The sequence below is a fragment of the Loxodonta africana genome, chromosome 25 (genome assembly GCF_030014295.1).
Source record: "Loxodonta africana isolate mLoxAfr1 chromosome 25, mLoxAfr1.hap2, whole genome shotgun sequence".
In the NCBI taxonomy this organism is placed as follows: Eukaryota; Metazoa; Chordata; class Mammalia; order Proboscidea; family Elephantidae; genus Loxodonta; species Loxodonta africana.
This window is the reverse complement of record NC_087366.1, coordinates 58,240,282-58,252,378: the sequence shown is the minus strand read 5'-3', so window position 1 is coordinate 58,252,378 and position 12,097 is coordinate 58,240,282. Positions and strand designations below refer to the sequence as shown.

Here is a 12,097-nt window from a genome sequence, read left to right as displayed (position 1 = left end):
TCAATTTGAGACTGGCCACCAGGAAAGAAACCTGAGGATGCTGACTTACACATAGTTTTCAGAATTATTCAGAAGTGGGTTAGAGCCATTTCTTTATTCCAGAGTTTTCCAATGGGTAGGTAGTAGGGGAGAAAATCCCCATGTTCAAGGAAGTTTAGAAAAAGCCCAGTTAAAAGAGTAAAACATTTTTCTTCAGGATTCTCAGAGCCTTTAACATGATACTGGGGGTTATTAACCTACAAGAGGAAAATTGAGTACCTGGGATCTCCCAAACTCATTTGACCGAAGAATTCCTGTTTGTCAGAACATATTCTGGGACCGGTGTTTCTTAGAAGTACATTAAAAACCCGTTGCCATCGGGCTGATTCCAACTCAGAGTGATCCTATAGGACACAGTAGAACTGTCTCATAGGATTTCCAAGGAACGGCTGGTGGATTCAAACTGCCGACTTTTTGGTTAGCAGCTGAGCTCTTCACCACTATGCCATCAAGTATGTAGTGGGTGAGAGTATTGGCAAGGAATTCTGACTGTAAACCCAGCTCTGCCACTGCTCGCTGTGGTCTTGAACAAGGTACCTAACCTCTCTTTCCCTCAGTCTCCTCAACTGCAAAACAGAGGCAATAATAATGCCTACTTCACAGGGCTCTGAGGAGTAAACGAGTCTGTCTGCCTATCATGGGAAACCCTGGTGGCGTAGTGGTTAAGAGCTACGGCTGCTAACCAAAAGCTCAGCAGTTCAAATCCACCAGGCACTCCTTGGAAACTCTATGAGGCAGTTCTACTCTGTCTTATAGGGTTGCTAGGAGTCGGAATCGACTCATGGCAGTGGCTTTGGTTTTTTTTGGTTTTGGCCTACCTATCCGGAGCCCTGGTGGTGCAGTGGTTAAGCATTTGGCTGCTAACCAGACGTTCCTTGGAAACCACCATATGGAGCAGTTCTACTCTGTCCTATAGGGTCGTTAATGATTCGGAATGGACTCGACAGCAATGGGTATTTACCTACCTATCCGCTTAGAATAGTGTCTGGCACATCACTAAAAAAAGTGTGATATATGTTAGCTATTATTTTTTATTATTATTTTAGTGGCACAATGGTTAAACACTTAGTTGCTAATAGAGAGGCTGACAGTTCAAACCCACCCAGCCTGCCGCCCTGTGAGGGAGAAACATCCTAGTGATCTGCTCCCATAAAGATTAACCCATTGCTGTCAAGTTGATTCCGACTCATAGCAACCCTATAGAACAGAGTAGAACTGCCCCACAGGGCTTCCAAGGCTGTAAATCTTCAGAGAAACAGACTGCCACAGCTTTCTCCCGAGGAGTGGCTGGCAGGTTTGAACTGCCAACCTTTTGGTTGGCAGCCGAGTGCTTAACCACTGTACCACCAAACTACTGTGCCACCAGTTCTCCTTCCCATAAAGATTACAGCCCGGGAAGCCCCATGGGCAGTTCTACTCTGTCCTTTAGGGTCTATGAGTTGGCACCAATTTGAGGGCCCACAACAACAATGGTTTTAGAAAGTTGCTAGGGACTTTTTTGTAATAAAAGGAACATCTGAACTAGGAATAATATCAAGGCTACGAGTTTGGGTAAAAACTCCACAGTTTCCATTTGAATCATCCTCCTAGTCACTATGGGCACAGGGTCATGCAGAAATGAAAATGCTGACTTTGAGTAACTAGAGGTAAAAAAAGAAAAGTGAGCAGTGGCAGGAATTATTCTTGTTTCATCTAATTTGGACTAGGTAGAAAAAGTTATGCATAGTGTACAATAGTAGATCCCAAACACTTGAAATTCCACTTTCCTGGATGTGTGCTATGGGAAGAATGAAGTTGGCTGATAAGGTCTCCCTGATGAGGAGGGAGGTGAAGAGAAAGCCACATGAAGAAGGGCCTTAGGCAGCAAATGAAGCAGCTGGCCATTTCAGCAGCAAAACAAATATGCCTTACTCCAGTGAAAGATCAGGGCTCTTGTTTTCCAGCAGCTCACAGTCAAACTAGATTGCAAACAACTAGTAAAATACACACTAGGATACAGGTTAGTAACATGTTGTGGAATCTCAGAAAATGATAAGGTTAAAAAAGTAGGATATAAATCTTAGACTGGAAAATGACAATATTAAAGAAGCAGGATGTAAATCTTAGATTGGTAGCATGTCTTTAAGGCTGGCCTGGCCCTAAATAGACTGTACATTCTCTCCGGCATAGGGGTGTGTGTGTGTGTGTGTGTATGTGTGTTATGTGTACATACAAGAGTGACGACCCCCATTGGGTGATTCCATTGGGGAGGCAGTGAGTGAACCACACGAAGTAAAAACGGGAGGCTTGATAGTTGTCCTTCAACAGGCTGGTCCAAAATGACTATATAAAGTAAATACCGTAAATCACTGTTGTCAGGGCGCACACTCCACCTCCTCCCTCCCTCCCCACAGCCGTCCACATTTCCACACCCCCTCAACCGTTCGGGGAGAGCTCGTGGTCTAAGTAAACGAGAAGACTTCTGACTGTAATCCTAGCACGTCACTTTGTTGAAGGCAAACACGTGGTTCAGAGAGAACTTATAAATCTCTCCTCCCCGGCAAGATCGTGATGTTATCTGCTGGCAGCAGAAGGTTCGCTCCGAGCGGAGCTCCGGAAGCTCCCAAGGAGAGAGAGAGAGAGAGAGAGAGGGAGGGAGGGAGAGAAACGGAGAGAGAGAGACAGAGACAGAGAGGCGCAAGTGAAAAGAGGCTGGGGAAAGGGATGGAGAACTTAGCATAACGGTCTAGGGAACTATTGGGGAACAAACCGAGGGGTTGCCTGGCTGCAGAAAGGAGGAGAAAAAAGAGAGGGTCTATTTCAGAAGGGTGGCAAGTGCCTACGTACCCTAAGCGAGAAGGTCCAAGTGGGTGAGAGACCAGGAGAGACTGGGAAAGGACATTCGTCCAAGGCAGCCCCTACGCGACCCCCTTAGGAAATAAACTCCACGGGCAGCGCGCCCCGGGGGTCGCAGCTGCGGTCCGCAGGGGGTGAAAGCAACGTCGCGGCGGCCGGTCCTCTGTTGCTGGGTTGGCGTTTGGAGCGAGAGGAGGAGCAGGAGAGAGCTGGAGGCTGGACGTGTTTGCAAGCGGCGGCGGCGGCAGCATCGAGGAGCAGCCGGGCGGGTCGCTGCGTGCCGGCCGGGGCGCAGGCCACAGCGCGGCTCCGGGAGCAGGATCCTCGCGGCCTTTGCAGCCTCTGCGGTCCCTGCAGGAACCGACCGAGTCCCGAGCGCCGTGCGAAGCGCAACCGCCTCCCGCGGCGCGCCGGGCTCGTCCCCAGCGCGCGCACACAGAGGCGCGCACACACACAGGCGCGCACACACACATACACACAGGCACACACACACGCACACACACACACACGTGCGCTCCTCCGCTCCCGAGCTGCTGCTCCTGCTCTCAGCGCCGCAGTGGAAGGCCGGGCCGAAGCGCTCCTTCTCTAAACACATAAAACAGCCCCGGCCAGCACCAGCGGCCCCGTCCCAGCCCGGCCGGCGCCCTCCCGTCGGTTCGCCCGCTGCCAGCCCCGGGACCTTTTCATCTCTTCCCTTTTGGCCGGAGGAGCCGAGTTCAGATCCACCACTGCGCACCGAGACTGACACACTGAACTCCGTTTCCTCCGCTGCAATTTAGTCCTGCTTCATAGCCCCGTCTCTTTTTTCCTCCCATCTTGTCGCTCAGAGAAAACTTTTTCTTACGCCCAAAAGTCAGAGTGTCCCCCTGCCCATCCTGTATTAATATTTCCACTTTGGGGACTATTTGCATTTTCTTTTTTTTAAGGAATTCAAGAGATTTTTTTTCTATTGAGAATCGACTCTCGGTTGATTGCAAAAAGTTTCTCATTAAAAAAAAAAACAAAAAAACTCTACCTGATCCATACTTTGAGAATTATTGATTTTTTCCTCCTTTTGAATTTTTTTTCTTTTTTAAACTTTTTCCACCGTAAAAAAGAAAAATGCACTACTGTGTGCTGAGCGCTTTCCTGGTGCTGCATCTGGTCACGGTGGCGCTGAGCCTGTCTACCTGTAGCACGCTCGATATGGACCAGTTCATGCGCAAGAGGATCGAGGCCATCCGCGGGCAAATCCTCAGCAAGCTGAAGCTCACCAGCCCCCCAGAAGACTACCCTGAGCCCGACGAGGTCCCGCCGGAGGTGATTTCCATCTACAACAGCACCAGGGACTTGCTCCAGGAGAAGGCGAGCCGGCGAGCTGCCGCCTGCGAGCGCGAGAGGAGCGACGAGGAGTACTACGCCAAGGAGGTTTACAAGATCGACATGCCGCCCTTCTTCCCCTCCGAAAGTAAGTGCCCCTCTTGGCTTCCGTCGCCCGAGGTCTGGCTCTGCCCGGGGCTCTCAAACCGCAGCCTCTCCGGGCGGGGATCGCCCTGCCCTGCCCGGGTCCCCGCTCGCTCTCGTCCCGGTGTCCTGTCCTCCTTCCCATCCACCTCCTCTCCAGCTGTGCGTCTGAGAACGTCTGGCTTCAAAGCTTTCTGCTTGATTTTCTCCATCCTCCCTACCCCCAACGCCTCGGTAATCAGGCGCTATTCTCTTTCCCTTTTTTCTCTGCCCCGATATACTTGACTCAGCCACCGGCAAGGACTCAGCCCTCCTCCGTCCAGCCCGAGGCTGTCCCTGGGGCAGAGTTAAACTGGGACATCTTCGTAGGTTTGTTTTCGTGGCGCAGACTGGCGTGGAGCCCGCTGAACTGGTGCGCGAAGGGTTAAAAAAAGTGGCTCAAAACTAGTTTCTCCCGAAAGCGCCCCCTTTCCGTGCCGACCCCCCCACCCGCCTAGTGGTACCCCCAAACCTTCCCTACTGTCCAAAACTCCCCTAAAAATAACAATATCGTCAAGACAAAACCCGGTGACGAGATCCTTGGGGAAAATCCACCTTGAAACCCTGAATCCTTGATTTATCCACTGCCATTGGTAGGTGTTTACACTCCCCAAAGGCGAGCTCTTGCGGCCACTTCCCGGTTTGCCTTCACCTGGAGTGGGAGAAAGGACAACTGCGTTTCTGCCCGTGTTTAAAAGGGTTTTTTTTTTAAACTTCACGTTTTTCTTTTCAGAATCCACCCAAAACCTACCTTCTTCAGATCGCCTTTGACAGTACCATTTTGTTTAGAGCGTAGCAGATATTTTTTCTTAGGGTTTATGATTGATCTTTTTCAGTCTTGAGCCCGGTGCTGCCTGCCCCTTCCCCTGGCTTCCTGTGGCTCGTTCGCCGCATTCCTCAATCTCAGATAGGGCACAAGCCTGCAGCCCTGTCACTGGCTTCTCTGAGCGCAGTGTCAGCAAAACCAGCTGGCATACAGTAGCAAGGGAAGTGAAATGATTTATTGTGGGGTTCTTTGGAGAGAAGGGAAGAGGGTAGTGAGTTTAGAATTATCTCAAAATTCTTCTTAAAAAAATAAAGGAGAAGAAGCATTTAGTGATACCTGAGAGGGTTAAATACCAGGAAGAAGAAAAAGAAAAGGAAGGGGGGGGGGGGGAGACAGCTTCCACATTTGTGTATCCACATCCCAAGCCCTAAACTTTTCATTGGTTGCCATTTCTCTCCTCCCCTTCCCCTGCCCTATATACTTGTTGGCTGCCTTTGCCAAGCCTCTGTGTCTTGCCTAAATAGATAATACAGCCATCTTGGTAATGTTATCCTAAAACCCAAAGAGGTTCTAATTGCAGGGTGGTGCTTTTCTTTTTTAATATTTATTTTTAGTTTGACAAGTTGTAACTCTGTGACTTGCCATGTCTTGTACTTGATGGTCTCAGAAAGTCAGCCGATGTGTCTAAACCCCAGCCTTCCTGGCCACCTTTCTTTTTGCAGCAGCTCCTCTTATTGTTCAAAAGCGGAGCAGATACAGGAGGTGCTGGCAAGCAGGACGATTTCCTTATTGTGATTGTGGCACCTTCCAAAACAGCGTGGTAAATACACTCCACCCTGCTTATTCCCCCTGGGGAAGTCAGGCTTTCTACTTGAGGTGCAGCCAAAGACATCTTAGGAAAGAAAGTTCATTGTAATTAGTCCAAAACCGTTGAGACCGAGCAAGGAGCTGAGTCGGTCTGCTTTCTCCAGCACGTGCATCAGTCCTGCTGGTACTCGGGCAGACAGGCACGTGTGCTCTGTGGGACCTGATCAGCTTATCCCTTCAGTGTTTGCTGACCAAAGCTCCAAAGAACTGCCAGCGCTTTTGTAACAGCGAGAGGAGACCTGACCTCATATTATATAGGTGTGGAGAGAGCAAGTTACCAAAGAGGGCCTTAATTCTTTGCTCAGAGAGCTGAGATGACCAAACCCAGGGTCATGGTCATCACCAAATTAGAAAAATTCTCAGATTCTTAGGAGGATTTCCAAGTATGGCATTTAAGATCAGTGTGTGGATTCTCCTCTCTCCAACCCAAGCCCCCAAATAAATGAAAAAACTGGCAAGTCCAGTATAAAGATATGTATATATTATGTAAAATCAGTTTTGATACAAAGAATATGGGCTCCTTAGAGTGTGCACTGGAAGTTTAGGAGAGAAAACTATATTAATAGCAGGTTTGATTCCACTGTGCAAGGGCTGTGGATAATTTTATACAAAGTAGGTTAACTGATTTTCCAGCACTTTCTAGTTATACTGGAATATGGTGAACTCTTCCAAAAATAGGAAGAAACGAAGAAATCACTCCACCATATTTTTAAAGAGCAAATTGAAAGTACAGCACTGACTTAGGGTCCAGCCTTCCCTCTGGAGGACTTCACTGCCTGACTTTGAACTCTGCTGGCACTGAAGTGACTATGGGGAGGGAGTGCGCCTGCCGTTTCTTGCAGTGCCTTTGCCGAGGGTCCTAAGCCCAGAGATGAAGGCATGGGAAAGATCACTGTCTCATTTTTTTACCACCAAGTTGTTAGTGTTCGGGAGTGACTGCGACTCAAGTATTACAAATATGCTCTAATTATATTCAATGAGCTATATATCATTAGAGATTGCTGATAGTCCTTTTTGTAGGACATTTTATAAAGTGCAGACTGAATATTTTTAGCAATGTAGAGATTTAAAAGTAAAATATAAGAGATATTGTATATGCCCTAAGGCATATTTGGCCTTAAATATTATCCTTGGCCAAGTGTACTATATAAATACAGTAAATATGAATAGAACTGGCCAGGTGCCAATCTCCTGGGATGAATTTTAGTCGAGAAGGTATTTATGGGATATAAATAATACTGTGTCAACATTTAAAGAAGGGGTCTGATTAGTTTTGAATTTATTCATATTGATCTTTTCACGTGCTGTTAGTTTAAGGCTCAAAGGAGGGTTATGCTAAGGTTTACCGACAGTTTGCCCAGTGGGGATTGGTGGGCTTCTAGTCCTTTTGACAATCCCCTTGAAGTTCAAGGCACATCCGTTCAGAAGACCCTGCACAAGGCTTCAGAAGTTTAGAAAGAGTGATTGCATTAAGTACAGTAAGAACTGAAGTAATTGACAACCAAAATCGGTGGTTGCTTGGACTCTCAAAAAAAGGAAGAAAGAAATGTTTTCTTTTTATTTTGCCCCTTCCTCTGGGGGGATGGGGTGTTCGACAATGTCCGGAGACATTTTTAGTTGTCATGACTTGGGGTGGAGGGTGCTGTTGGCATTAAGTAAGTAGAGGCCAGGGGTGCCGTAACTATCCTATAATGCACAGATGGCCTCCACCCCCTCCCCTGCAAAAAAAAAAAAAAAAGGAAAGAATCATCTGGCCCAGAATATCAGTAGTGCCTACACTGAGAAGCCTTGGTAGTTCTGGTATTTGTTTTGGGTTGTTGACTCCTGCTAGCAGTTCCATTTTAAAGGTAATAACTTTAAAATATCTTCATGGTCAAAGGGCATTGAAAGAAGAGCGTCAGACAGGAGGATAATCAGAAAGTTATATTAAGTGAGAGTACAAATTAGACCATTTTCTATCATACACACTTTACTTTTGTGACCCGAAAGCACCTAAATTGGAGGCATCAAAATCTGCCATTCATTTAGCTTAAGTAATGTGGGCCCACCCACTAGCAGCTTCAGTCAGCGCCAGCGTGATGCTATTCAGAACAAGGAGAAAAGAAGTGAGGCATAATCTTGGATTCTCATTGCAAGGAAAATAAGCAGCTCGTGTTCATGAAGAGTGGAACCTCCAAGCCAGGCAACCGAAGAAAATAAATAGCCGTGTTGGTTGATTCTGTCATATTGAATGAGATAAACTAAAGTACACAGCCTGCAAAATCACAGTGAGGTTTCCTTCGTAATTGTTGCATACGAATGTCAAACGTTTAATACCCAGCAATCTCTTTTTTTGTTTCCACCGTGATTTTCCAAGTGGAATTGCAGACTGTAGAATGAAACCCCCCTTGCCCTCTTTCCCTCAGCCTCTGACTTGCCTTCTTGTTCTTCACTCTTGTGGAATGTCTGCATGTTAGGGGTTAAGTGCTCCTATGTCAGGTCCTCACCAATACTCTGCTGAGTTCCTTGGAGGTCGCAGCTGTCCGGTGGTGCCCTGAGAACCACTTCAGCTAGGCTGGAGTGGCTTAGGACCTCTACCTCCTTCTTTTCTATGGCTTTTAGGAACGTGACTGGGCATTCTATTCATGAATGTGCCTTTTTCTATGTAAATTGCTGGTCTACTGGCCGGTTGCCCAATGAAAGAAAATACGGGTTAGCAAGTGCTGGGACATAAGTAGTATTTTTGCTTGATGTTCAAGGATTTTACTTTTTAATATTCTATCTCTGTGTTTGTGTGGGCACGTGTGTGCGTGTGCGTGTGCGTGTGTGAGAGAGAGAGATCTCAGCAGACAAACACAATTGAACCCTTTAACTTCCTGAGTGATTATTAATACACAAGCTTTAATTTCCCACATTCTTATTGCATCATTGCTTGTGCTAAAACTAGTGCCTGATTGTGGTTACAGTTAAGTTAGGCCGCATTCTCCTTCTTTCAGGATTTCCTTTTTTCTTTCTTCTACGTTTCAAAGACTAAAAACAATCCTCAAGGAAATATACTGTTTATAACTGAAGCAGTTGGGCAGTGTTTGCTGCCAAGGGAAGCCAGCCTGCTAGGTGTGGTGTCCCTGCTGAGGAGAGCTGACCTGAGGGAGGCAGGTGGTGACCACTTGACCTCACAGAGGGAATGGGGAGCCCTCAGCGCCTCCACAGCGACCCCTGTGGTCCACTCAAGGAGCGGCACCTTTTGATTTACAACTCCTTGGCGAAAAGATGCTGATGTAACCTAGTCGCTGCCTCTTTCATATAAAGATATTAAAGGATGACAAATCATTTTTCCTAGAGGAAAAAGAGACGTGAAAAGAGGCCTTATGACTCACTGTTGGTCCCACATCGAATCTGGGTTAGAACGGAGGAGGTCACTGACTCCTAGGCCTTTGCCCAGAGATTACAACACAGGGACCGCTGCTGCCCTTTTACAGGGTTAGGAGGGAGCCTGGCCGTGGGGAGGGTGTGCAGGCGGGCTGACCGTGAAGTGCCCCACCCCGCCCACCTTTTATATTCAGTAGTAAGGTGGGCAGCTAGCAAAGAGACTGAATTAAAGAGCTCTGGAAACAGCCCTTTCAGCTCTCTTGATGTAGTATTTCCGGTACTGATGGGATCCTGGAGAGAAGATTGGGGTTTGCCAGCTGTGCTTGCTCTCCCTACTCCCTACGCAACCCTTCCGCTGAAGGGTGTGTTCCACGTTGCAGGCTGCAAGTGAGCGCTTGCTCGGAACAGTTTGATGAAACGTGGCTCTGGCCGAGATAAACAAACGTTCCCTTGTCATTTTGAAACCATATGGTGTGCTTCTGTTTTTTACATATATATATATTTTAACAAGCATAGTTTTTTAACCTAGGAATTCAGTGTCCTCCAGGTATTTTATTTTTAATTTAATTACATGTTAGGAATTATTTCGCAGGTTTGTTTAGTCTGAAAAGTTTGCCTATGTCATCTCTGTACAAGAAACTTGCTTCATACCCACAACCACAAGTTGGTTTTGGTGGTGGTCTCTGGTTTTGTAGGAGTCCCTAGGTGGTGCAAATGGTTAAAACCCGGTACTAACTGAAAGGTCGGCAGTTCTAATCCGCCCAGAGGCCCCTTGGAAGAAAGACCTGGCGAGCTGCCTCTAAAAGATCACAGCCATTGAAAACCCCGTGGAGGGCAGCTCTACTCTGACATGCATGGGTTTGCCATGAGGTAGAATTGATCCCATGGCAACTGTTTTTTTTCTGACTGGGCGGGGGTCGGGGGGTGTCTTGGTTTTGTTACCAGTCCAACATCTGATTTCCAGAAGTGAGCATTTTACTTCTCCACTCTTACCACCACCTTGCTCCCTAGTTGGCTTGGTGGGCTTGATGAGGCACGAAACTCCCTCTTGCCCTGTTTGCCTCAGCCTCTGACTTGCCTTCTTGTTCTTCGCTCTTGCGGGACATCTGCATGTTAGGGGTTAAGTGCTCCTACGTCATGTCCTTGCTGATACTCTGCTGAGTTCCGTGGAGGTCGCAGCTGTCCAGTGGTGCCCTGAGAACCACTTCAGCTAGGCTGGAGTGGCTTAGGACCTCTGCCTCCTTCTTTTCTTTGTAAATTCCACCCAACAGATGCATTTCTCTTGCTCATTCCCATTGTTCCTTTGCCACTTATGGGCAGTGATGGTGATGGGTCTTGGAACAGAGAATGGCAGAACTGGTAACTGCAGTGTTTGTCTTGGCCTGGTCCTCATATGAGGATCCTGGTTGGCACAAGTGGTTTGTCACTGACTGTTAACCTAAAGATTGGTGGTTTGAACGTTCCCAGCAGCTCTGAGGAAGAAAAGCCTGGTGAATTGCTTTCATAAAGATTACAGCCAAGAAAACCTTACAGGGCAATTCTACTCTTTAACGTACAGTACTCTGTAACACACGGGGTTGCCGTGGGCTGGGGGCTGGCACAAGAGCAGCCAACAACAGCCCTCACATGGGGGTCTCTGGGAGCTCAGACCCCTTAGATAAGAGCTCAGACTTCTTAAATAACATCTGGCCTCTCCTCCTTGCTCAGCCTACGTCTCACGGACCCATTGCCATCGAGTCAATTCTGAATCATTGTGACCTTATAGGGCAGAGTAGAACTGCCCCATAGGATTTCCAAGGCTGTAATCTTTACAGAAGCAGATTGCCACGTCTTTCTCCTGCAGAGCAGCTGGTAGGTTTGAACTGTAGACCTTTCAGTTAGCAGCCGAGCACTTAAGCACTGCACCACCAGGGCCCCTTCCTCTCACTGGATCCCTGCATTAGTCCTCCTCGCCAGCCACACCACCTTCTTTGCCTTTACCCACGTGTGCCATTGCTTTTCATGCCTCTGGGCCTTAGTTTCTGCTGTTCCGCCTGGTGAGCCATCCTTTAAAACCTTTGCAGGCCCTTGTAGGCTTGGCCAGAGGCCACCTCCCCAGGAAGCCTTCCTTGATTCTCCTAAAAAAAAATCCTAGCCATGTTTAATTCCTCTTCCTCTGCGCTCTCACATACTGGTGTTTCTCTCCATCACAGCCTGTTTTCTTTTGCCGTTGGTAAAAGTTAGCTGTGTTCTGGGCTGTCTTCTTCCGTGGTTTGTAAACTTCCTCAGATCAAGAACTGACTTCTGTATTCTTACAGAACCAAGCACATTGTAGTTGCTCAATAAATCTTCAATTCATGAATGAGCATCTCCCTTTAGAGAATGAGAGCGAACCATTGAGGAAGGTCTATGAGTTCAAAACGTCAGGACCTGGAGGTATGGAGAAAAAGAACCTATTGGCTGACGGAGCACCTCCTCACTATGCTACAGGCAGGGTGGCATTTCTTACAACCCCACAGCTCCCGTTTCCAGTTTTGTAGATAATAACGGCAAAACCAAAAATGATGGTGATGGTATAGCTAACCTTTATTGAGCGTTTACTGTGTACTGAGAAGTTTTAAATATTTCACACGTACATACTCTTTAATCCTTAGGGCACCCTGTGAGGTAGACGCTAGTGTTTTCCCTTTGACATATGAGGAAATGGAGGCAGCTATTTTTGTCAGTGATGTTGTATTACAACTAAGGTTTTCAGTCACCATAAAAGGTTTTCAGTCACCA

General features: G+C 47.4%; 1 protein-coding gene across 3 annotated transcripts in view; it reads left to right on the top strand.

Annotated features, from left to right (window-relative positions):
• The first annotated feature begins 3,257 nt into the window (after positions 1–3,257).
• Positions 3,258–12,097, top strand: part of TGFB2 (transforming growth factor beta 2) — a 110,526-nt gene continuing 101,686 nt past the window's right edge. Inside the window, exon 1 of one of the 3 annotated variants that reach the window (XM_010599415.3) lies at positions 3,258–4,321. In XM_010599415.3, the coding sequence (XP_010597717.1) occupies positions 3,976–4,321 (346 nt within the window). In that variant the 5' untranslated portion in view covers positions 3,258–3,975. The remainder of the gene's footprint in view (positions 4,322–12,097) is intronic. The other 2 variants (XM_003419878.4, XM_003419877.4) reach the window with 2 other exon arrangements.